The sequence below is a fragment of the Pan paniscus genome, chromosome 20 (assembly GCF_029289425.2).
Source record: "Pan paniscus chromosome 20, NHGRI_mPanPan1-v2.0_pri, whole genome shotgun sequence".
Taxonomy (NCBI): Eukaryota; Metazoa; Chordata; class Mammalia; order Primates; family Hominidae; genus Pan; species Pan paniscus.
In genome coordinates, this window is record NC_073269.2 from 11,418,082 (window position 1) to 11,445,022 (window position 26,941).

Below are 26,941 nucleotides of genomic sequence, written 5' to 3' on the forward strand. Positions count from 1 at the left end.
TGGGATTACAGGTGCCCACCACCACACCAGGCTAATTTTTGTATTTTTAGTGAAGATGGGGTTTCACCATCTTGGCCAAGCTGGTCTTGAACTCCTGACCTCAGGTGATCGACCCGCTTCAGCCTCCCAAAATGCTGGGAATACAGGCATGAGCCACTGCGTCCAGCCTATTTTTTACATTTTAAATCAGGCAATTATAATATATTAAACATCTATATTCCAATCACCCAGAATGGAGAATTACTGAATTTGGTTATATTCACTTTGAGTCTTTTAAAAATAACATTTTACAAACAAGTAGTCTCCCGTTGGCTCCCCAGACAATCCAGTTTCTCTTCTCCCTGTTTCCCAGAGCAGGCAAATATCATTATTTATTCGGTGTATATACTTCTATTGTGAATTTCATACACATACATTATATACATCCAAATACATATTAATAACATTTAAGCATGTATTAATATACAAAGCACATATATCCGTTAACATTACCTAGCATTGTTTAGTGCATTTACATTTTTACATATATACTAAATACGTATGCTTATTATGTTTGATTCTATTTTTTGGTTCACTTGTTCTTTAAAGATGAATCTAGCTGGGCCCGAGACAGGCAGATCACCTGAAGTCAGGAGTTCGAGACCAGTCTGGCCAACATGGTGAAACCCTGTCTCTACTAAAAATACAAAATTAGCCGGGTATGGTGGTGGGCGCCTGTAATCTCAGCTGCTCGGGAGGCTGAGGCAGGAGAATTGCTTGAACCCAGGAGGCAGAGGTTGCAGAGAGCCAAGATGTGCCACTGCACTCCAGCCTGGGAGACAGAGCAAAACCATGTTAAAAAAGAAAAAAAGAAAAAAAAAAAGAATCCTCTGGTCCTGGGAATCTAATGCCCTATATTATAATTCATAGCCAAACACAGAGTAATTACTTGTTTGCACCCAGCGTTCTAACCACAGGAAGAGAATGGGGGAAGTGGGTTTTTGCAAGAACCTGCTTTGAGGTGCACGCCTCCACAGAGCTAAGCAATCTAGTCTGGGAGATAATACTCATACGTGTCCAGGAAATGAGGAACAACCAGATAGCACATAATTAAAACACCATATTTTATGATGCAGATAATTTAAGAAATGTAGGAGGCTGGATGCAGTGGCTCATGCCTGTAATCCCAGCACTTTGGGAGGCGGAGGCGAGTGGATCAAGAGGTCAGGAGTTCAAGACCAACCTGGCCAACATGGTGAAACCCCGCCTCTACTAAAAATATAAAAATTAGCCAGGCGTGGTGGCGGGCACCCGCAATCCCAGCTACTCTGGAGGCTGAGGCAGGGGAATCACTTGAACCCGGGAGGCAGAGGTTGCTGTGAGCCGAGATCACGCCACTGCACTCCAGCCTGGGTAACAAGAGCGAAACCCCATCACACAAAAAGAAAGAAAAGGAAGGAAGAAAGAAAAGAAAAGAACAGGAAAGAAAGAAAGATGGGATGAGTCACATTGCACACTTGGAGAAGTTTCAGGAGCAAGAAGACAAAAATTAAAGGGTACATCTTTGTTTCCTTAGAAGTGTCTGCAAAACCCTAAGTCTGAGCAAAGGGGGAACTTGCAGCACCAGACAGGTGTATGCATATATCATGTGTGAGTATGTGTATGTGTGTGTGGTGGGGGGCGGTAATTATTGCTGTGAAATGGAGAAACTACTCAAATCTCTCCCCCACCCTCGCAGCCCTGACTCCTTTCAGCCGAGCCTCCTCCAGTCCCCTGTAAGAATCTGGAATCCTCTATGCCCTGGGGCTCTGCATCTGGGATCCCGCATCTAGAAGAAAAACACGAGTTGGAAAATATATTTGAGGGTCATCCTCGCCACCCCCAGGCACTATGATTTCATCCAAGTCCACAGATAGCAAGGCGCCAGGGACTCCCTTCTCTTGGATGGATTTGGTCCCAAGCCCGTGTCAATAAGCCACTTGCACAAACGCTATTTGGGATGACGCCAGGCAAGGTGTGAGGTAACAGGATCAGAAGGGCTCATGCCAGTCAGGACTCAGCCAACAACATTCCGGCATCACACCCTTTAAAGTTCAACATGGCAGGGGGGCAGCCTCACACACCCAGGGCCCAGGGCAGCTGCAGAACATCCCCTGTGCGGCCCGCACACATCTGCACGCCAATCCCGTGTGCACGAGCACCGGCAAGTGCATGCGTCCCCCATTGCCTGGGAAGCAACATTCACACTGAATTCAGAAAGTCCAAATGAGTAGCTCAAGATCCATGCAGAATTCAAGCTGCATTGTTGGGTTCTAAAATGTGATCTCCTTCCTTATTTCTTAGTTATTTTTACTATGATAATCCCACGGATCAATATATCCTGACGATTCATTTCTTCACCTGCAGTATTGGGTTCCTTCATTACTTATGGTTTTATGAAAACCTGGGGCTAGGTGGGGAATTCCTCTCTTTTCTGCCCTAAAGCGGAGGATAGTAACTGAAAAACACCTACATTCCCCACCACCTAAAACATCAATGACGAGGCTCACACCGCCAGACCTCTATCTAAAGCCGTGGAGTACAGGGGATTTTCAGGGCAGTGAAACAATTCTGTATGATACAGTAATGATGGGTACAGGTTATTACACATTTGTTAAAACTCATAGAGTGTACAAAATAAAGAGTGAACTGAAATGTATCTGCTTTTTTTTCTTGTACTTTTGGTGTCATCTCTAAAATCACTATGGGTTTTTATGACCTAAGATATGGATCATAAAAAATTACCCTTTGTTTGCTTCTAAAAGCTTTCTAGTTTCAAGGTTTATCTTTACGACACTGATTGATTTTGAGTTGATTTTTGTGTATCATACACTGCATTAGACTAGCACTTTCTGGCCCCTTGTTAACTGTTGTTTTCATTCATTTTTCTATATCCTGTGAGGTAGGTGTCCAAAGTCATTCTGCAGTTGGATATCCAGTTGTAGTGACCTTCCGAGTCTGAACCTGCTCTCTCAGCCATCACAGCGTCTCCCAACTGAGAACAGCTGAGCAGCTCCCAAGTTTCCATGGAGACAGTGGCCACATGACCTCAACATGGCCAATCCGCAGATCCCATCCTCTTTGTCCACAGTGATTGGCTAAGGCCTGCTCATGTGACACACCCAGTGCCAAAGGTCAGGTCGTTGTCTTGGAAACATCCGGGAGGAGTAGATCTATTTCCGTTAGGCTGCTGGGGCTGTGGGTGCCATCTTGTCACCTTGAAGGAAGAGCCCACCTGAGAACGACATCAACTCAGAGGGAAGTCAGCAGAGCCAAGAGGCTGGGAGAGGTGATTCCTGGTGACATCATCTGGCTCCTGGGTGCAGCCATGGTGGAGTTGGCCTCGAACGTTGTCCCTGGCATGGAGGTGACCAGAGGTCACCCTCACATGTCAGCAGACACCTCAGCTGTGTCATTCTTGCTTCTCGTTGGCAAAGTTTGTAGGGGTAGTATTCTCAGTTGGCATTCCTAGCTGAGATGTGTAGCCGGGAGGTCACCACGCCGCAGGGCCTTGGGACCACTTCTGCCTCCGAGGAGACCCTTACTGATGATCATAGGCTCCTCAAGGTCATCAGCCAGGGCAGCTTTGCAGAGGTCAAGGCAGCTGGCCCAGCACATTCTCACTGGGACGAAGATGGCTGTGGAGGTCACCCCAACAGGGCAGCAGGGCTCCTGCAGCCCCCAGGGTCTGTACTGCAGGGTCCATATGATGAAGGCCCTTAATCACCCGAAGATCATCAGACCCACGTGGCTGGCACCGAGAACAGGCTGTTCCTAGTCATGGATTAAGCCAGCTCGGGAGAGCTATCCGACTTCACCCTCGAATTCTCCTTCTTGAAGGGGGAAGAGGCCTGAGGCAAGTTCCAGCAAATAGGATATTCCATGCAGTGAGGCTTCCAGAAGGAAATTATCCACAGGGATCTGAAGCCAGAGAACTTCCCTGAGGAGGCTCAGCACGACATGGAAACAACAGACTCTGGCTTTGATACCAGATTCACCGTAGGCTGAAAGCTGATCCCCTTCGGTGGGAGCTCCTCTTACGCAGCCTCGGAACTGTTCCCGGAGGCAAAAGTACGATGGACTCCGGTGGGCGTGTGGAGCCTGGGAGTCACTGTCTACACCATGGTGGCCGAGGACTGCCATCTGTTGGGCAGACTTTTGTGGGGCTGAGGAGGACACTAATACTCTGTGAACGATGACAGGAGATCCCGTTTCTCATTTCCATAGAACTAGAACGCCTCATAAACACAATTCTGGCCCTTGACTCCAGGGAGAGGCCCTCACTAGACCACATCATGGGGCGCCCATGCGTTAACATGGGTCAGGAGGAGACATAAATAAGGCCATACTGGGAGCTGCTCCCTGATCACCCGGTGTCTGGAAAGCTCTCGTGGTGTCCCCGGGAGATGAGGCCAACCACGTCCCATCCTTGTAGGAACAAAAATGTAGGAACAAAAATTTTTAGTAGAGACGGGGTTCTCCATGTTGGTCAGGGTGGTCTCGAACTCCTGACCACAGGTGATCCACTCGCCTCGGCCTCCCAAAGTGCTGGGATTACAGGCGTGAACCACTGCGCCCGGCCCACAACATGGATTTTTCTTACTATAAACATCAAGCTACACTTGCCACAGTCTTTTACCGCTGTGGTCTCATTTGTCTCCACCAGAGGGAGAAAGGAGACTCAATAAAAACTGCATGGTTCTCGGCCGGGCATGGTGCCTCACGCCTGTAATCCCAGCACTTTGGGAGGCCGAGGTGGGTGGATCACTGACGTCAGGAGTTCGAGACCAGACCAGCCTGGCCAACATGGTGAAACCCTGTCTCTACAACTACTACTACTACTAATAATAATACAAAAATTAGCCGGACGTGGTGGTGTGCACCTGTGATCCCAGCTACTCGGGAGGCTGAGGCAGGAGAATCACTTGAACCCGGGAGGCAAAGGTTACAGTGATCCGAAATCACACCATTACACTCCAGCCTTGGGCAACACTCCATCTCAAAAAGAAAGAAAAAAAAAACCTGCATGGTTCTCTATTCCCATAAATATACTGCGAAATAAATTTGCCCTCTTATAATCTGAATGATTTATGATGTCCAAAAAAATAGATTCTTTCACTCAAGAAATATTTATTGACCACTTACAACATGCCGTTTCCCCAGAACATTAAGGCAGTTCAAAAAATATTGAAAAATGGAAAAGTAAGCATATTGGAACATAAAACATTGTTTAAATATTTATCCCCAAACTATTAAAAATTTTAATTTCCTGCTCTCAAATGTTTGTAAAAACTTTTTTATTTTTTAATATTTTTGGAGTCAGGGTCTTGCTCTGTCACCCAGACTGGAGTGTAGTGATACGATTACAGCTCACTGCAGCCTCGACTTCCTGGGCTCAAGCGATCCTCCCACCTCAGCCTCTGGAGTAGCTGGGATGCCAGCCAATCCACATACTGAATACCACTCTTTCAGGGCATGGGAAGTTTGCTGAGAAACAATTCCTTTTACATGACTGACAAAGGAGGAAATGATGTTTGTGTTTTGTGCTTCAGTTCCACATGTTGGTCGAAGAATAGATGATCTAAGATAGTGTTACTCACTCATCTTGTGGTTGGAAGTTGGCAACCAGAGTGATGAATTGTTGACTGCCAAGCCTTGTTTCTCTCCCACGTGGCCTCTTACAATCCAGCAGGCCAGCACTTTTTGACATCCAGTTAATTGTTGTTTCATTAAGTTTTGTATACCACATGAGGTAGGGGTCTAACTTCATTCTTTTTCATTTGGATATCCAGTTGTAAAAGCACCATTTGTTAAAAATACTGTTTTTTCACTTTGGGAGGCTGAAGCTGGTGGATCACTTGAGATCAGGAGTCCAAGACCAGCCTGGTCAACGTGCTGAAACCCCTTCTGTACTAAAAATACAAAAATTAGCCAGGCATGGTGGCATGCCCTGTAATCCCAGCTACTCAGGAGGCTAAGGCACATGAATAGCTTGAACCCAAGAGGCGGAGGCTGCAGTGAGCCGAGACTGCGCCACTGCTCTCCAGCCTGGGTGACAGAGTGAGACTGTCTTTTCCCCACTGAATGGTCTTTGTGCCCTTGTCAAAAACCAGTTAGCTATGGATATGGGTTTATTTCTGGACTCTCAATTCTACCCCATTGTTCCATGACCCTATCCTTATTTCAATATCACACCTGTGATTACAGAATTTTTGTATTAAGTTCGGTAATTGGAAAACATGGGCTTTCCAACTTTGTTTTTCTTTGACAAGATTGTTTCAAACCTTGAAATTCTACATATTAATAAATTATAGGATAGTTTCTCCATTTCTGCAAAAAGGGCCACTGGGATTTTGATAAGGATTTCATTGAATCTATACATTGCTTTGGATTGTGTTGTAATCTTAATTATTCTAAGTCCTCTGATCCATGAATATGGGATGTCTTTCCATATATTTAAGCTTTCTTCATTACTTTCAGCAATGTTTTCTAGCTTTTAGCACAAATCTCTCACCTTTTAAGTTAAATTCATACCTAGGTGTTCTACTCTTTTGGCTGTTACTATAAATAAAATTATTTCCTTAATTTTCTCTTTGGAGAATTCGTTTGAAGTATATAGAAACACAACTGAGTTTTGCATATTGATCTTGTACCCTGGAGCCTTAAAAATTTGCTCTAATCATTTTTTTGTGGATTCTTTGAGATTGCCTGTGTATTGGATCTTGTCATCTGGGAATCAGGATAATTTTACTTCTTCCTTTCCAATTTGAATGCCTTTTATTTGCTTTTCTTGCCTAATTTTTCTAGCTAAAACTTTCAGCACAATGTTTAATAACGAGGTGAAAATGGGCTCCTTGTCTTCGTACTGGACTTAGAGGTGAAGCAGCCAGTCTTTTGCTATCAATTATGATGTTAGCTGTGGTTTCTGATTTATGTCCTCTATCATGTTAAGGAAGTTCCCTCTTATTATTTCTGAATGTGTTTTTATTAAAAAGTATTGGATTTGATCAAATGAACTGCTGTATTTTTTTAAAGCATGGTTTTTTCTTCCTTTTATTTTTATTTTATTTATTTATTTATCTTTGAGACGGAGTCTCGCTCTGTCACCAGGCTGGAGTGCGGTGCAGTGGCACGATCTCAGCTCACTGCAACCTCTGCTTCCCAGATTGAAGCAATTCTCCTGCCTCAGCCTCCCGAGTAGCTGGGACTACAGGCGAGTGCCACCACGCCCAGCTAATTTTTGTACTTTTAGTAGAGGCGGGGTTTCACCATGTTGGCCGGAATGGTCTCAATCTCTTGACCTCATGATCTGCCTGCCTCGGCCTCCTAAAGTGCTGGGATTACAGGCGTGAGCCACCCACCACCTTCTTCCTTTTATTAATGTGGTAGATTACATTGATTGATTTAACTAAATTGAATGTCCTTTGCTTTCCTGGGGTATTTTCCATTTGGACATGGTAGGTAATTTTTCAAATATGCTATTAGATTTGATTTGCTAGTATTTTATTGTAGATTTTTAATCTGTTATCTTAAAGGTATTGGTCTATAGTTTTCTTGTTATGTCTTTGTCTGGTGTGTTACCAGTGAAATGCTGGCCTCATAGAATAAGTTACAATGTGTTCCCTCCTTTTCTATTTTTTGGGGGATTTTAAAGGTTTGATCAGATTCACTAGTGAGGCCATCTAATTGTGAGCTTTTCTTTGTAGGACTGTTTTTATTACTAATTCAGCCTTTTTTCATATTATAGATCTATTCAAACTTTGTATTTTTTCTTGAATTTGCTTTGTTTTTTATTTTTGTTTTTGTTTTGAGACAAGGTCTCACTCTATGGCCCAGGCTGGAGTGCAGTAGCGAGATCTTGGCTCACTGCAACCTCTGCCCCCTTGGTTCAAGCAATTCTTGTGCCTCAGCCACCGAGTAGCTGGGGTTACAGGTGTGCACCACCACGCCTGGCTATTTTTTGTATTTTTAGTAGAGATGGGGTTTCACCATGTTGCCAGGCTGGTCTCAAACTACTGGCCTCATGTGATCCGCCCACCTCAGCCTACCAAAGTGCTGGGATTACAGTCATGAGCCATCACACCCGGCCTTCTTGGATCTGTTTTAATAATTTGTGCATTTTAAGGAATTTGCTCATCTGTATAAGGAAGTATACAGAATTTATTCATGTATACTTCATTATATTATCCTTTTTTATTTCTGTAAGGTCAGTAATAATGTCTCCATGTTCATCTCTAATTTATTTATTTGCATTTGCCCTCTGTCATCGAGGACAGACTACCTAAAGGTTTGTCAGTTTGCCAATCTTGAAGAACCAACTTGTGGTGTCACTGATTTTCTCTGTGCTTTTTATATTCTCTATTTCATGTACATTCATTCTAATCTTTCTTTCTGTCTGCCCACTTTTAATTTACTTTGCTATTCTTTTTGTAGTTCCTTGAGATTAAAAGTTAGATTATTAATTTGATACCTTTTTTCTTTTTTGAAGAAACTTGTTAAAGGTTTAAATTTGTGAGCAATGTTTCTACAGAATCTCACAGACGTTGATATGTTGTGTTTCCAATTTCATTTCTCTCAAGATATTTTCTAATTTCACTTGTGCATTCTTTTTTGTTTTGTTTTGTTTTGTTTGAGATGGAGTCTCACTCTGTTGCCCAGGCTGTGGAGTGCAGTGGCGCAATCTTGGCTCACTGCAACCTCTACCTCCTGGGTTTATGCGATTCTCCTGCCTCAGCCCACCCCCGCCCCAAGTAGCTGGGATTATAGGCGCACGCCACCAGGCCTGGCTAATTTTTGTACTTTTAATAGAGACGGGGTTTCACCATGTTGGCCAGGCTGGTCTTGAACTCCTGACCTCAGGTGATCCACCCGCCTCGGCCTCCCAAAGTGCTGGAATTACAGGCGTGAGCCACCGCGCCCAGCCGTGCATTCTTCTTTAAACCATTGGTTGTTTATGAGCCTGCTATTTAATTTCCACATATCTGAATTTCCCAGCATTCTTTTTATTGTGAATTTCTAGCTTCTTTCTAGAGCAATCTTGGAAGATACTTTGTATAGTTTCAGTTTTTTTTAATTTGCTGTGACCTGTCCCATGGCCTAACATATGGTCTATCCTGGAGAATGCTCCATTGCACTTGAGAGGGGCGACTGCTCCGCTGTTGTTGAATGCAGTGCTCTACGTAGGCTTTGCGTCCAGGTTGGTCTATAGTTTATTCAAATCCCCCCTTTCGTGATTAATGTGCTGTCTGTTGGGTCTATGCATTATTGCAAGAGGCCATATTGATGTCTCCTGCTTTTGTAAAACCATCTATTTTCCGCCTTAAATTTTGTTCATCTTTACTTCTTATATTTCTGGTCTCCGTGGTTTCGTGAGTACTTTGTCATAGTTTTGTTTCTTCTTACTGAATTGACACTTTTATCAGCATCTACAGTTGAACCTTGAACATCTTGGGGGTCCGGGCACTGACCCCACACCACCAGCAGTTGAAAATCCGCATATAGGCTGGGCGCGGTGGCTCACGCCTGTAATCCCAGCACTTTGGGAGGCCGAAGTGGGCAGATCACCTGAGGTCAAGAGTTCGAGACCAGACTGGCTAACATGGCAAAACACTGTCTCTATTAAAAATACAAAAATTGGCCAGGCGTGGTGGTGGGCACTTGTAGTCCCAGCTACTTGGGAGGCTGAGGCAGAAGAATCGCTTGAACCCAGGAGGCGGAGGTTGAAGTGAGCTGAGATCGTGCCATTGCACTCCAGCCTGGTGACAGAGCAAGACTCTCTCTCTCAAAAAATAAATAAATAATAAAATAAAGTAAAAAAAAGGAAAAATGTAACTACAAAACACTAAATGATCCTTCAGCATAGAATAATTTAATTACTTCTTGGTTGAAACATTATCTTTTGTAAAAACAAAAAAAAATTACCTTTTGTATACAATATTCACCGTTTGGGTAACGAGTACCCTAGAAAGCCAATCCATACCATTCAGCAAAATATATTAATAAAATCAACAAATACATGTACCCCTGAATCTAAAAAATAAAAATGAAAATGTAATTTCAAAATAAAAATTTAATGTTAAAATCAGTGTACTTTATTAAATTATGTAATGTAATCATATCACTTAAAAAGTATATAATTTAATTTTATTTTTTAGAATTTCATTTAAAATTAAATTAGAATTTAGTAGAAAAACTAATTAACATCAGGCCAGGCACAGTGGCTCACACCTGTAATCCCAGCACTTTGGGAGGCCAAAGCAGGCGGATCACCTGAGGTCGGGAGTTTGAGACCAGCCTGACCAACATGGTGAAACCCCCATCTCTACCAAAAATACAAAATTAGCCAGGTGTGGTGGTGGGCACCTGTAATCCCAGCTACTCAAGAGGCTGAGACAGGAGAATCGCTTGAACCCGGGAGGCAGGGGTTGCGGTGAGCCGAGATCGCGCCATTGCGCTCCAGCCTGAGCAACAAGAGGGAAACTGTCTCAAAAAAAAAAAACAAGAAAAGAAAAGAAAAGAAAAACTAATAAAAATCATGGTAAACGGACATTGAGGTGTACAATGACATATAAAGGTCTCCTTCTTTGCCTTACGAAACCCAATTTCTCACCACAAAACCATCCACTCCTTACACTGTTGCCTTTCAAATGCTTTTAATAAAGAACAGGTGGGGAAGTACAAAGTGTGACCATTCATAGCAGGAAAGAGGACGGGCATTAAAAGATAGGGATTCAAAACCCAGGACTGTCCCCGCTGACTCATCCCCCAACTCCGGGGCCACACCCCACAGCTTCTCAGCACCCCCTCCTCCTGCACTTCATCCACCTGTCAGCATTTCTGCCTGCCTGGCCAGCCTGTCTGCCTGCAAGGCCTTGGCCAGTCTCTCCCTGGCTTTCTTCACCCTCCTGGCCTGTCTCCGGATATCTGCAGGAGTCACCAATTGGCCAGAGAGGGGCGGTGGGAGCTGACAACCCATTCCTGGGGTTGGCCCCCCTGCCACAGCTGGAAACTGCCCAGGGGTGGGCTCAAGCGGGCTGTGGACACGCTCAGCATCAGCTCTGTCCAGAGATTCACTGGCCGTCCCCGCTGCAAGGATACTTAAGACGCTCTCCAAATGCAGTGGACTTGAACCTTCTCCTTGGCTGCTGCAGGGCTGCAGGGCCTGCAGTCTCCGGTAGGCGCAGAGTTGCTGCGGCTTCTCCAGGTGCTCATCCCCTTTTCTGCGTCTGACCTGGTTGTCAGGATGAGACCTGATCCTCGTCACCGGCCTCTGGAAGATGCAGCTGGTGAGTCTCATGGGGAGAGCAGACCTCGCAGCTCGTCTCCGATGGGCCTTGGCCATGTGGATTTCTCGTTTCTTCTGTAAAGCCCAGGGCATCATGTTTCTTTTGAGCTTCCCCTTTCAAAAGAAAAGAAAATGTGAAATTTCAACCAAATGGAGACAGGAGAAGATCAGCTGTGGGGGGCTTCTCTCAGCTCAGTGGAATCTTCCCACCAGCCTCTCTTTCTGGGGAAATGTGTCTCAGATGGCAGTGTACATCCTCAGGGTTTGCTAAAGTCAGATATGTGGATCTGAACCCAAGTAAGTCTGGGGTGGACCCTAGAGTCTGCATTTCTCCGTGTGACCCTGATGCTGCTGGCAGGAGCTCCAGGTATTGACACTGGGTCCTGGGACCTCATTGGGCTGATGCGAGTCCAGGACTAAATGCTCAAGGTCATGACCCAGGGTCAGTTCCAGACCTTGTCCCTCCTCATCCTCCTCAGAGGACACCCCTCTCTTCTCTTCCCTGCCACTGTCAGCTACACAGATGCTGGTGCCTCCTAACCCATCCCCAACAGGACACCGGGATCCCAGACGTCCCTGTTCACCAAGACCTCACGCTTCTCTGTATCTCTTTCTGCTGTGCTTCAGGACACAACATCATTTTCATAGCTCCTTGACTCTCTGGTTTCCAAAGAAATCGTGCACTCGCCACCTTAAATACTCACTGCCACACCCAGATCCCACCTTCACCTGAACACCTCCTGCTCATGAAGAAAAACCTCAGAAACATCATGTTGCTTTCTGTTTCTAATAAGCTCAATTAACTAGAGTTACACCATGAGAGAATCTTTTGATGACATACTGAGAAAGACGATTAAGCCCCTCCTAAGATTTGAAATCCTTTCTTGCTCTAACTCAATTGGAAGACTCTAGTCTCATAAAGCTGTTTCAGATACAAACATAAAGCCTTCATTTCTGTCCTTCTCATTTCATTTCTGTTGTCCTGGCATTAAGATTAATACTACCCCTTACACGACCCAAGGTGTTCCCCTTTGGAGGGAAAATTATTTAGTCTCCTTAGTTACAGGGCACTTATGATGTGCCAAGCTGTGCAGTAGAACCCCTGATCCAGAAGTAAACTGCAGAAATCACCACTCTGTTGATTTTCATCTTGGTGAGAAGGAAGACATAATAAACACACTAAAAACAAATTTCCGATAGGGTATCAGATATAATTAAGTTCCATGATGAAGAAGAAGGGAGAGTCAGAGAGGGATGGAGGGAGGAGAAACAGAGAAACAGAAAAGAAAGAAATTCACTACAATGAATCATGACAGTGAGTTTAGGGAAGGACTAACCAATCATGATATTTAACCAGAGAACTAAATTTTTTTTTTTAAAGGGACCAAAGCAATTTCTGGTTCAAGAACTTTCCAGAGAGAGAGACAATTTGAAGACTGCAAGGCCAAATAATACCTCTTTTCCTTCTTAGTGACGTTGTTGGACTTTTAAAAAATCAGGGCTATTATCCCCAGATAGCTCCATGGACAAAAAATTAGAATATTTTTGAATATTTTGAATATTACTTGAGTATTACTCAACAAATATTAACACCTAGGACATAAGTTTCCATGAGATAGCATCTAGTTTTGAGAACAACTTGCTAAACTGTAAAGATGTTTTACAGAAAGAAAAAGGAATACAAATGGACATTATTTTGGTCAATAGTCAATAAGGATCCGGTACTCACCAGAATAGGCAGGCTTGGAAAAGAGGTGAACGCAGGTTCTCCCATAGCTGTAGAGTTTGTCCTGCTGACCCCACTCCTGAGACGCAGACAGCCCTTGGCTTGCCGGAAAATGCAGTGGCTTCTGCATCTAGCTCCTCTTTTATAGAGGGAGTGATAATGCAATCAGTGGATAATCCATAGGGAACGCCCTGTCTCCACCCATTGGATTTGAAGCATTTCTAAATCTTTATACAGAAACCAATATGGTGTTACCAACACAGAGTGTTAGTAGAAAAAGAATTTAATACGTGCGTGTGTGTGTCGGGGTGGTATTTACAGTTAATATTAGCATTTTAGATATGTTTCCTTTTCCTCCCATTCTTTCAAACATCTTTGAAAGCATTCTACGGAAATAAGAATGGAATTGTCGGCCGGGTGCGGTGGCTCACTCCTGTAATCCCAGCACTTTGAGAGGCCGAGTCGGGCGGATCACCTGAGGTCAGGAGTTCGAGACCAGCCTCAACATGGAGAAACCTCATCTCTACTAAAAATACAAAATTAGCTGGGCATGATGGTGCATGCCTGTAATCCCAGCTACCCGGGAGGCTGAGGCAAGAGAATGGTGTGAACTTGGGAGGCAAAGGTTGCAGTGAGCCGAGATAGTGCCACTACACTCCAGCCTGGGCGACAGAGTGAGACTCCATCTCAAAAAAAGAAAAAAAGAGAAGAAACAAAAAGAAAAACACCTAATAAATAAACAGACCTAATAAAAAAGAAATACAATCTCAGCAGCCTTGGTCTATGCAGTGACTACTCAGTTTTTTCTTATTATTTTTCATGATGTTTTCATTGTATAAATCTTCCTGGTTTGATCTTTGAGGAGGCAGACAGATGCTGGCTATTTTGCCAATTTGGACCTGGGGCTAGGAAGTTTAAGACATAATTAGCTTACGTATTTAATCACATTGTGGCAATTTCAATGTACCGATGCCTCCCCTGCAAACTCCAATATATAGATACAATATACTGCACTCTAGCCTGGGCGACAGAGTGAAACTCCATCTAAAAAAAAAAAAAAAGAAAGATCTCCTATTAATGAAAATGCAGAGAGAAATGGGTGTTAGAAGATCATATTGGAAAAGATATTTGCATGATGTGCATCCAGTAAAGTACATCAAGCCAGAATACAGAATAGAAAGATGTCCATCAAATGAAAAAAAATACTAAAAATTTAAGTGCAAAATGGGTGAAAAACTTCAGTAGGCACTATTGAAGAGAGAATAAATAAATGGTCAATACAATCCTGAACACATGTCCAAATTCTGTTTAGCTTCAGATAAACGCTGATGAAAAATCACTATGAGATACTCATATACACTTCTGTTTGGCTAAAATGAAAAAATAGCAATGCCAAGTGCAGACAAGGCTATGGAGCAATCATACCATTCACGTGTAGCCAGTGAGAGTTTAAATGGGAAGAAATGTACTTTATTTGTATCCCAACCTGAACGTACATTGGAATCTCCTGGAGAGTTTGAAAAACTAATGGTAGCACACACCCCTATACATTTTTATTCCAGTGATGTTGGATGCAGCCTAGGCTATAGGAATTTTACAATCCCCTGAAGACAAAAAGGACAGCCAAGGATGACACACCACTTCCCTGGTTGGTTTGGAGTCTGTGGCTTTGAACCTTGGTTTGCAGAAAACACACCTGGGAGTGTTTTCACACCTGGGTGCCTTCCAGACCAGTGTCTCAGGATGCCTAGGGAAGGGGCCAGGAAATCAGAAATCATTTATTTATTTATTTATTTATTTAGAGTCTCCCTCTGTTGCCCAGGCTGGAGTGCAGTGGCATGCTCTCAGGTCACTGCAAGCTCCGCCTCCTGGGTTTAAGCAATTCTCCTGCCTCAGCCTCCCAAGTAGCTGGGTTTACAGGCCCGAGACACCATGCCCAGCTAATTTTTCTTTCTTGGAGACAGAGTCTTGCTCTGGTGATCTACCAGAGCAACAGAGTACCAGATCTACAGAGTCTTGACCTCAGGTGATCTACCTGCCTTGGTCTCCCAAAGTGCTGGGACTATAGGCGTAAGCCACCGCTCCCGGCCAAAGTAGTAATTTCTTTGCAACAACTGTGTGATATATTCTATAGGATTGTGAATAAAAGTTTTGGGCTTTCTTTTCTTAAAGAACATTTAAATGGTCTTTAGTTTTTGTTATTAAATCAAATATTACGTGAACATTTATGTACATAGACAATTCCATTCCTATTTCTATAGAAAGTATTCAAAGATGTTTGGAAAACTGGGAGAAAAAGGGAAACATATCTAAAATGCTGATATTAACTGTAAATACCACCCCGCCACACACACACACGTATTACATTCTTTCTCTACTCACACTCTGTGTAGGTAACACCACATTGGTTTCTGTATAAAGATTTAGAAATGCCTCAAATCCAATGGGCGGAGACAGGGTGTTCCCTGTGGATTATCCACTGATTGCATTATCACTCGCTTTCTCTATAAAAAGGGGAACCAGATGCAGAAGTCACTGCATTTTCCGGCAAGCCAAGGGTTGTCTGCATCTCAAGAGTGGGGTCAGCAAGAGAAACTCTATGGCTATGGGAGTGCCTGCGTTCACCTCTTTTCCGAGCCCACCTGTTCTGGTGAGTACGGGATTTTTATTGATTACAGGAATGTCCATATGTGTCCTTTTTCTTTCTGTAAGACAGCTTTACAGTTAGCAGTGGGTTGTTCTTAAAACTGGATGTTGTGGAAAGTTATACCTCAGGTGTTAATATTTGTTGAATAATGTTCAAAGTATTCTCATTTTTGCCCATGAAACTGTATGGGGATAATGGCTTTGATTTTTTTTAAAAATCCAACATCACTAGGAAAGGGAAGAAGTATTATTTGGCCTTGCAGTCTTCAAATTGTCTCCCTCTCTGGAAAGCTCCTGAACCAGAAATTGCTTGGTCCGTTTTTTTAAAAAAACAAAAAACAAAAAAAATTAGTTCTCTGGTAAAATTTCATGATGAGTTGCTTATTCCCTAAACTCACTGTCACGATTCATTGTAGTGAATTTCTTTTCTGTTTCTCTGTTTCTCCTCCTTCCGTCCCTCTCTGTCACTCCCTTCTTCTTCATCATGGAACTTACTTATATCTGATATTCCACCAGAAATTTGTTTTTAGTGCGTTTATTATATCTTCCTTCTCACCAAGATGAAAATCAACAGAGTGGTGATTTCTGAAGTTTACTTCTGGATCAGGGGTTCTACTGCACAGCTTGGCACATCATAAGTGCCCTGTAACTAAGGGGACTAAATAATTTTCCCTCCAAAAGGGAACATCTTGGGTCAGTATTAATCTTTATGCCAGGGGTACTGTAAGGGGTAGTATTAATCTTTATGCCAGGACAACAAAAAATGAAATGAGAAGGACAGAAACGAAGGCTTTAAAATGGAAAGTGCACTGATGAGGTTTGTGGGGGAAACAGCTTTATGAGACTAGAGTCTTCCAATTGAGTTAGAGCAAGAAAGGACGTCAAATCTTAGGAGGCGCTTGATCATCTTTCTCAGTATGTCATCAAAAGATTCTCTCCTGGTATAACTCTAGTTAATTGAGCTTATTAGAAACAGAAGGCAAACATGGTGTTTCTGAGGTTTTTCTTCATGAGCAGGAGGTGTTCAGGTGAAGGTGGGATCTGGGTGTGGCAGTGAGTATTTAAGGTGGCGAGTGCACGATTTCTTTGGAAACCAGAGAGTCAAGGAGCTATGAAAATGATGTTGTGTCCTGAAGCACAGCAGAAAGAGATACAGAGAAGCGTGAGGTCTTGGTGAACAGGGAAGTCTGGGATCCCGGTGTCCTGTTGGGGATGGGTTAGGAGGCACCAGCATCTGTGTAGCTGACAGTGGCAGGGAAGAGAAGAGAGGGGTGTCCTCTGAGGAGGATGAGGAGGGACAAGGTCTGGAACTGACCCTGGGTCATGACCTTGAGCATTTAGTCCTGGACTCGCATCAGCCCGATGAGGTCCCAGGACCCAGTGTCAATACCTGGAGCTCCTGCCAGCAGCATCAGGGTCACACGGAGAAATGCAGACTCTAGGGTCCACCCCAGACTTACTTGGCTTCAGGTCCACATATCTGACTTTAGCAAACCCTGAGGATGTACACTGCCATTTGAGACACATTTCCCCAGAAAGAGAGGCTGGTGGGAAGATTCCACTGAGCTGAGAGAAGCCCCCCACAGCTGATCTTCTCCTGTCTCCATTTGGTTGAAATTTCACATTTTCTTTTCTTTTGAAAGGGGAAGCTCAAAAGAAACATGATGCCCTGGGCTTTACAGAAGAAACGAGAAATCCACATGGCCAAGGCCCATCGGAGACGAGCTGCGAGGTCTGCTCTCCCCATGAGACTCACCAGCTGCATCTTCCAGAGGCCGGTGACAAGGATCAGGTCTCATCCTGACAACCAGGTCAGACGCAGAAAAGGGGATGAGCACCTGGAGATGCCGCAGCAACTCTGCACCTACCGGAGACTGCAGGCCCTGCAGCCCTGCAGCAGCCAAGGAGAAGGTTCAAGTCCACTGCATTTGGAGAGCGTCTTAAGTATCCTTGCAGCGGGGACGGCCAGTGAATCTCTGGACAGAGCTGGTGCTGAGCGTGTCCACAGCCCGCTTGAGCCCACCCCTGGGCAATTTCCAGCTGTGGCAGGGGGGCCAACCCCAGGAATGGGTTGTCAGCTCCCACCGCCCCTCTCTGGCCAATTGGTGACTCCTGCAGATATCCGGAGACAGGCCAGGAGGGTGAAGAAAGCCAGGGAGAGACTGGCCAAGGCCTTGCAGGCAGACAGGCTGGCCAGGCAGGCAGAAATGCTGACATGTAGATGAAGCGCAGTCCCGGGCTTTCGGTCCCTTTCTTTTAATGCCCATCCTCATTCCTACTCTGAATTGTCACCCTTTTCCCTTCCCCACCAGTTCTTTAATAAAAGTATTTGAAAGGCAACAGGTGTAAGGAGTGGATGGTTTTGTGGTGAGAAATTGGGTTTTATGGGATGAGGAAGGAGACCTTTACATGTCATTGTACATCTCAGTTCCTGTTTACCATGATTTTAATTAATTATGTTTCTTTGTTTGTTTGTTTGTTTTGAGACGGAGTCTTGCTCTGTTGCCCAGGCTGGAGTGCAATGACATGATCTCGGCTCACTGCAACCTCCACCTCCCAGGTTGAAGCAATTCTCCTGCCTCAGCCTTCCAAGTTCCAAGTAGCTGGGATTACAGGCGCCTGCCACCACATCCGGCTATTGTTTGTATTTTTTTTAGTAGAGACGAGGTATCACCATGTCGGCCAGGCTGGTCTCAAACTCCCGACCTCAGGTGATCCACCTGCCTCAGCCTCCCAAAGTGCTGGGATTACAGGCATGAGCCACCGCACCCAGCCATGCCCAGCTAATTTTTGTATTCTTGGTAGAGTCAGGGTTTCATCATGTTGGCCAGGCTGGTCTTGTCCTGACCTCAAGTGATCTGCCCACCTCAGCCTCCCAAACAGAATTTATTGTTATTATTATTTTGAAGAACTCCAAGTCCTGCCAGGGCAGGGTGGTTTACACCTGTTATCCCAGCACTTTGGGAGGCCGAGGCAGACAGATCATTTGAGGTCGAGAGTTTGTGACCAGCCTGGCCAACTTGGTGAAACCCCATCTCTACTAAAAACACAAAAATTAGGCTGGGTGTGGTGGCTCACGCCTGTAATCCTAGCACTTTAGGAGGCCGAGGTGGTTGGATCACTTGAGGTCAGGAGTTTAAGACCAGCCTGGCCAACATGGTGAAACCTCATCTCTACTAAAAATACAAAAATTCGCTGGGCGTGGTGGCGGGTGCCTGTAATCCCAGCTACTCAGGAGGCTGAGGCAGGATAATTGCTTGAACCCGGGGGGCAGAGGTTGCAGTGAGCCGAGATCGCACCAGTGCACTCCAGCCTGCACGACAGAGCAAGACTCTCTTTCGAAAAAAAAAAAAACACAAAAGTTAGCTAGGCTTGGTGGTGGGCACCTGTAATAACAGTGACTCGAGAGGCTGAGGCAGGAGAATTGCTTGAATCTGGGAGGCGGAATTTGCAGTGAGCTGAGATCACACCACTGCACTCCAGCCTGGGTGACAGAGCCAGGTTCTACCTCAAAAAAAAAAAAGAAAAAAGAAAAAAGAACTCTAAGTCCTTCATTTCTAAGTCAAGAAGAGGACATTTCTCTCATTTCGGGGGTCTCAGATTTTGCAGCTCATTTGAATTTCACAGTAAAATTTAAAAGGACTGGTGTCTGGATCCCAGGCAGGATCATTTGCATCCATATAATGGAATTTGCTGAGGTGCTGAGGGAGACATCAGTACCTTGAAATTGCCCTACATGATTAAATCTGTAAGCTAATTGTGTCTTTTTTTTTTTTTAATTTGAGACGGAGTCTTGCTCTGTCGCCCAGGCAGGAGTGCAGTGGCGCGATCTCAGCTCACTGCAAGTTCTGTCTCCTGGGTTCACACCATTCTCCTGCCTCAGCCTCCCGAGTAGCTGGAACTACACGCCCTCACCATCACGCCCAGCTAAGTTTTTTTGTATTTTTTAGTAGAGACGGGGTTTCACAGTGTTAGCCAGGACGGTCTCAGCTCCTGACCTCATGATCCTCCTGCTTTGGCCTCCCAAAGTGCTGGGATTACAGGCGTGAGCCACCGCACCCGGCCCTAATTGTGTCTTAAACTTCCTAGTCCCAGGTCCAAATTGGCAAAATAGCCAGTATTTGTCTGCATCCCCAAAGATCAAACCAGGAGGATTTACACAAGGAAAAGATTGTGAAAAATCATAAGAAAAAACTGAGTAGTCCCTGCAGAGACCAAGGCTGCAGAAATTGTATTTTTTTATCTCTTTATCCATTAGGTGTTGGGTGTTTGTTTGTTTTGAGACAAATTCTCACTCTCACCCCGGCTGGAGTGCAGTGGCGTGATCTCAGATCACTGCAACCTCCACCTCCCAGGTTCAAGGGATTCATGTACCTCAGCCCCCCAAGTAGCTGAGATTACAGATGCCCACCACCATGCCTGGCTAATTTTTGTATTTTTAGTAGAAACAGGGTTTCATCATGTTGGCCAGGCTGGTCTCGAACTCCTGGCCTCAACCAATTCACCTGCCTCGGCCTCTCAAAGTGCTGCGATTAGAGGCGCGAGCCACTGCACCCAGGTGTGTGGGGGGGTTTTGTGGTTTTTTTTGTTTTTTTTTTCTTTGAGACAGAGTCTCGCTCTGTTGCTCAGGCTGGAGTGCAGCGGCGCTATCTCGGCTCACCGCAAGCTCCACCTCCCAGGTTCACGCCATTCTCCTGCCTCAGCCTCCCAACTAGCCGGGACTACAGGTGCCCACCACCATACCCGGCTATTTTTTGTATTTTTAGTAGAGACAGGGTTTCACCGTGTTAGCCAGGATGGTCTTGACCTCCTGACCTCGTGATCCGCCCGCCTTGGCCTCCCAAAGTGCTGGGATTACAGGCATGAGCCACTGCGCCCGGCCTGTGTTGTTTTTAATTGTATGTATTTAAGGCATACATGATGTTTTGATGCACGTATATGTAGCGAAATGATTACTACAATGAAGCAAAGGAACATATCTGTCTCCTGATGTAATTACCTTTGTGTATGTGTGTGTAGAAAGAGTAGCTGAAATCTGCTCTTTCCGCAAATTCCCAGTATACAAGGCGGTATTCCTGAGCTTGCTTTTATGGGGTGGAAGTTTGCCACAGATTGGCCATTAGCGGGAGTTTATATCTCAGTCTCTTTTCCTCAATTGTTATTGGCATAGAACTTACATAGAGCAAAGTGCAAAAAATCAGACACGTACATCTTCATGAACTTTCACAAACTGAACGCACTCATGCCCAGCACTGAAATCAATGAATAGAATAGCAGATTCCTCCCCAGGTGCCTTTTCCAGCCACCCCATCCTGCCTCCCACAAAGGCACCCTCTGTTGTAGCAGCACCTACAATTAGTTTGGCTGGTTTTTGTTTCACGTGTAGGGAACCACATGGTATGCACTGTCTTGGGTTTCGATTAACCTCAGCTTTGAGAGATCAAGGCTTAAGGTTGTGCCAGCTGTCATTTGTGAGCTCTGATTGCTGTAAGAAGATCCAATGGGTGCAGATGCCCCAGTATTTATTCATTCTCCTGCTGTTCATTGGCTGGTTTCGACCTGTTGCCCAGGCTGGAGTGTAGTGGCACGATCTCGGCTCACTGCAAACGTCGCCTCCCAGGTTCAAGCGATTCTCCTGCCTCAGCCTCCCAACTAGCTGGGATTACAGGCACCCACCATCAGGCCTAGCTAATTTTTGTATTTTTGTGGAGATGGTGTTTCACCATGTTTGCCTGGCTGGTCTTGAATTCCTGATCTCAGGTGATCTGCCTGCCTCGGCCTCCCAAAGTGCTGGGATTACAAGCGTGAGCCACCGCCTGTTTGTTCTTTTGAGACAGTCTCTCTCTCACCCAGGCTGGAGTGCACTGGCGCAATCTTGTCTCACCGCAACCTCCACCTCTGGGTTCAAGCAATTCTCCTGCATCAGCCTCCCGAGTAGCTGAGACTACAGGCGTACGCCACCATGCCTGGCTAATTCTTTTGTATTTTCAATAGAGAGGAGGTTTCACCATGTTGGCCAGGCTGGTCTCAAACTCCTGACCTCAAGTAATCTGTGCTCTTCAGCCTCCTAAAGTGCTGGGATTACAGGCGTAAGCCACCGTGCCCAGCCTACAGCTTTTGTTTTTGAGACAGGGTCTTGCTCTGTCACCCAGGCTGGAGTGCAGTAGCTCAATCACAACTCACTACAGCCTTGATCTCCTGGGCTCAAGTGGTCCTCCCACTTCAGCCTCCTAAGTAGATGGGACTACAGGCAGGCATCGCCATGCCTGACGATGCTTATTTTTTATTTTTTGTAGAGATAAGGTCTTCCTATGTTGTCCAAGTTGGTTCTAGACTACTGAGCTCAAGCGATCCTCCCACCTCTGCTTCCCAAAATGCTGGGATTACAGGCATAAACCACCATGCCTGGCCCTATACAGCTTTAATAGATGTTTGCATATAGTTTTCCAAAGTGGTTATTCCAATTTAAACTCCCACTATCCTTACAGGAAAGACTGGTCCCTCCATAATCTAGTCAGCACTTGGTGTTTCTGTGTTTTTCCCTTTAGCTAAGTTGATATCTATATAATAGTATCTTATTGTAATTTTTATTTTTTTAGCATTTCCCTGAAGCTAAAAGGGTTAAACATTTGCTCAAATTTTGCTGGTCATTTAGGCCGGGCGCGGTAGCTCATGCCTGTAATCTCAGCAATTTGGGAGGCCAAGGCGGGTGGATCACTTGAGGTCAGGCGTTCAAGACCAGCCTGGGCAACATGGTAAAACCCTGTGTCTACTTAAAATACAAAAATTAGCTGGACGTGGTGGTGGGAGCCTGTAATCCCACCTACTCAGGAGGCTGAGGCAGGAGAATCGCTTGAACCCAGAAGGCAGAGTTGCGCTGAGCCAAGATCGTGCCACTGCACTCCAGCCTGGGTGACAGAACAAGACTGCACCGGAAAATTAATAATAATAATAATAATTTTTTACGGTCACTTGTTTATATTCTTTTGTGTAGGATCCATTCAAGTTTTTCACCCAGTTTCAAGGGTGTTTTCATTATTTTTCTCTGTTTTTTTGACATTATTCTTTTTTTTAAAAATATTAAAATTTTTTGAATATATACTCTGGCTTGATGTACTTTCCTGGGGGTACAGAATCAAAACCTCTTCCCCCACTCCGGTTTTCCACGCTTTCTCTCTTACTGATGTATTTGAATGAATAGTTGCTCTTAACGTATCTTAATATGGTTCAAATTTGAATTTGCTCCTTTCTATTTAGAGTTTCATTGTATCAAGAAGGCAGATTGTCTCCTCATTGACTGTGAAGCTGTTCTTCTACCTAGTTTTTAATTAAAGCTATTTACTGTGTTTTATACTTAGAACTGAAACTAAGAGTATAAGAAATTAGGCCAGGCACGGTGGCTCACACCTGTAATCCTAGCACTTTGAGAGGCCAAGGCAGGTGAATCACTTGAGGTCAGTAGTTCAAGACCACCCTGGCCAACATGGTGAAACCCCATCTCGACAAAAAATACAAAAATAAGCTGGGTGTGGTGGCATGTGCCTATAGTCACAGCTACTTGGGAGGCTGAAGCAGGAGAATCATTGAACCTGGGAGGCAGAGGTTGCAGTGAGCTGAGATCATGCCACTGCCCTCCAGCCTGGGTGACAGAGTGAGACCCCATCTCCAAAGAAAAGAGAGAAAAGAAAGAAAGAAAGGAAGGAAGGAAGGAAGGAAGGAAGGAAAATTAAAATGAGACGGAACCCAGAAAAAAGGTAGATTAGCAAAGTGGAACAAGGTTCAAGAGCAAATATTCACACCAAAGCATGAACAACATTGGAAAATTCAGAGACAAGTGGGATGTGATTAAAAGAAGAGTAGAGAGAACTTGGACAAGAATGGATATCAGAAGTGAAGGAGACATATGCACCTTCCAAACCAATGAAAGACATCAACCCACAGATGCAATTGACTCCACACCCTCTAGGCAAAGGAAATACACAGGAAGCAATAATGAGCTACACTGTGGCCTACAAACCAATCACAAGGAGAAAGAGTTTAGAGAATGTGGAAACCAAAGAAGCAAGGAAAAGCCTGACAGCTGACATCTCAACACAGGTAAAATGAGATAGACATAAGTGGGGCACCATTTCTAATATGCTGAAAGAAATTTGTCAAACCAGACACCCGTACCTCACAGCAATATTGCCCCCAAATAAAGATGCCTAAATAAAAGTGTAAAGGAAAGCAATTAGTTGTCAGCAGCATTGAATTAGAAAAAAAATACTAGAATGAATTCTCATGTCCACAGGGAAATAATCCCAGATTGAATGCTAGAAATGCAGAAAGGAACAAAGATGAATGCACAAGATAATCTGTAGGTAAATATTAGTGCATATTGCTTTATGAAGCAATACTAGAAATGTCTCCTGGAGAGTAAAATATGTGTAGAATTAATATGCATGAGAATGGTAATACAAAAGTCAGAAACAGCTAAAAAGAGAATTAAAAGTGTTCTAAAGTATTCGCATTTTGTGGGAGGGGTTAAAGTAATTAATTGTATCAGAGTATAGGATTTAATTCTTAGCATAACTACACAGATTTGTATGGCTGTAACTAGCAAGTTCATGGAGATAACAATAAAATAATGAGCATATTTCATTCAAAGTCAGTCAAGTAAAGGCAAAAGGAACGTGAGTCAGTTAAGTCAAAACCTAGGAAAAATGAGATGATTGAAACAATTTCAAATTTACTGGTAATTATATTAAATGTAAATGCACAAAATAGAAGTTTTTTTTTTTTTTTTAAGATGGAGTCTCACTCTGTCGCCCATGCTGAGCTGCAGTGGTGCGATCTCCGCTCACCGCAACATCTCCCTCCCAGGTTCAAGCGATTCTCCTGCCTCAGCCTCCCGAGTAGCTGGGATTACAGGTGCATGCCACCACACCAGGGTAAGTTTTGTATTTTTAGTAGAAATGGGGTTTCACCATGTTGGCCAGGCTGGTCTCGACATCTTGACCTCAGGTGATCTACCTGCCTTGGTCTCCCAGAGTGCTGGGATTGTAGGCGTAAGCCAACTCTCCCGGCCAAAGTAGTAATTTCTTTGCAACAACTGTGTGATATATTCTATAGGATTGTGAATAAAAGTTTTGGGCTTTCTTTTCTTAAAGAACATTGAAATGGTCTTTAGTTTTTGTTATTAAATCAAATATTACGTGAACATTTATGTACATAGACAGTTCCATTCCTATTTCTACAGAAAGTATTCAAAGATGTTTGGAAAACTGGGAGAAAAAGGGAAACATATCTAAAATGCTGATATTAACTGTAAATACCACCCCGCCACACACACACATGTATTAAATTCTTTCTCTACTCACACTCTGTGTAGGTAACACCACATTGGTTTCTGTATACAGATTTAGAAATGCCTCAAATCCAATGGGCGGAGACAGGGTGTTCCCTGTGGATTATCCACTGATTGCATTATCACTCGCTTTCTCTATAAAAAGGGGAACCAGATGCAGAAGTCACTGCATTTTCCGGCAAGCCAAGGGTTGTCTGCATCTCAAGAGTGGGGTCAGCAAGAGAAACTCTACGGCTATGGGAGAGCCTGCGTTCACCTCTTTTCCGAGCCCACCTGTTCTGGTGAGTACGGGATTTTTATTGATTACAGGAATGTCCATATGTGTCCTTTTACTTTCTGTAAGACAGCTTTACAGTTAGCAGTGGGTTGTTCTTAAAACTGGATGTTGTGGAAAGTTATACCTCAGGTGTTAGTATTTGTTGAATAATGTTCAAAGTATTCTCATTTTTGCCCATGAAACTGTATGGGGATAATGGCTTTGATTTTTTTTTAAAAATCCAACATCACTAGGAAAGGGAAGAAGTATTATTTTGCCTTGCAGTCTTCAAATTGTCTCCCTCTCTGGAAAGCTCCTGAACCAGAAGTTGCTTGGTCCGTTTTTTTAAAAAAACAAAAAACAAAAAAAATTAGTTCTCTGGTAAAATTTCATGATGAGTTGCTTATTCCCTAAACTCACTGTCACGATTCATTGTAGTGAATTTCTTTTCTGTTTCTCTGTTTCTCCTCCTTCCGTCCCTCTCTGTCACTCCCTTCTTCTTCATCATGGAACTTACTTATATCTGATATTCCACTAGAAATTTGTTTTTAGTGCGTTTATTATGTCTCCCTTCTCACCAAGATGAAAATCAACAGAGTGGTGATTTATGAAGTTTACTTCTGGATCAGGGGTTCTACTGCATAGCTTGGCACATCATAAGTGCCCTGTAACTAAGGGGACTAAATAATTTTCCCTCCGAAGGGGAACATCTTGGGTCAGTATTAATCTTTATGCCAGGGGTACTGTAAGGGGTAGTATTAATCTTTATGCCAGGACAACAAAAAATGAAATGAGAAGGACAGAAACGAAGGCTTTAAAATGGAAAGTGCACTGATGAGGTTTGTGGGGGAAACAGCTTTATGAGACTAGAGTCTTCCAATTGAGTTAGAGCAAGAAAGGACGTCAAATCTTAGGAGGCGCTTGATCATCTTTCTCAGTATGTCATCAAAAGATTCTCTCCTGGTATAACTCTAGTTAATTGAGCTTATTAGAAACAGAAGGCAAACATGGTGTTTCTGAGGTTTTTCTTCATGAGCAGGAGGTGTTCAGGTGAAGGTGGGATCTGGGTGTGGCAGTGAGTATTTAAGGTGGCGAGTGCACGATTTCTTTGGAAACCAGAGAGTCAAGGAGCTATGAAAATGATGTTGTGTCCTGAAGCACACCAGAAAGAGATACAGAGAAGCGTGAGGTCTTGGTGAACAGGGACGTCTGGGATCCCGGTGTCCTGTTGGGGATGGGTTAGGAGGCACCAGCGTCTGTGTAGCTGACAGTGGCAGGGAAGAGAAGAGAGGGGTGTCCTCTGAGGAGGATGAGGAGGGACAAGGTCTGGAACTGACCCTGGGTCATGACCTTGAGCATTTAGTCCTGGACTCGCATCAGCCCGATGAGGTCCCAGGACCCAGTGTCAATGCCTGGAGCTCCTGCCAGCAGCATCAGGGTCACACGGAGAAATGCAGACTCTAGGGTCCACCCCAGACTTACTTGGCTTCAGGTCCACATATCTGACTTTAGCAAACCCTGAGGATGTACACTGCCATTTGAGACACATTTCCCCAGAAAGAGAGGCTGGCGGGAAGATTCCACTGAGCTGAGAGAAGCCCCCCACAGCTGATCTTCTCCTGTCTCCATTTGGTTGAAATTTCACATTTTCTTTTCTTTTGAAAG

At 44.2% G+C, this 26,941-nt stretch overlaps 1 protein-coding gene across 1 annotated transcript; it reads right to left on the reverse strand.

The window, feature by feature from the left end:
* Positions 1-3,213: 3,213 nt before the first annotated feature.
* LOC100968488 (methyl-CpG-binding domain protein 3-like 2) lies at positions 3,214-11,472 on the reverse strand. Its single transcript, XM_055102964.2, has one exon. It carries the CDS (start codon positions 11,396-11,398, stop codon positions 10,835-10,837), a length of 564 nt encoding a protein of 187 aa, XP_054958939.2. The 5' UTR covers positions 11,399-11,472; the 3' UTR covers positions 3,214-10,834.
* Between the last annotated feature and the right edge of the window lie 15,469 nt (positions 11,473-26,941).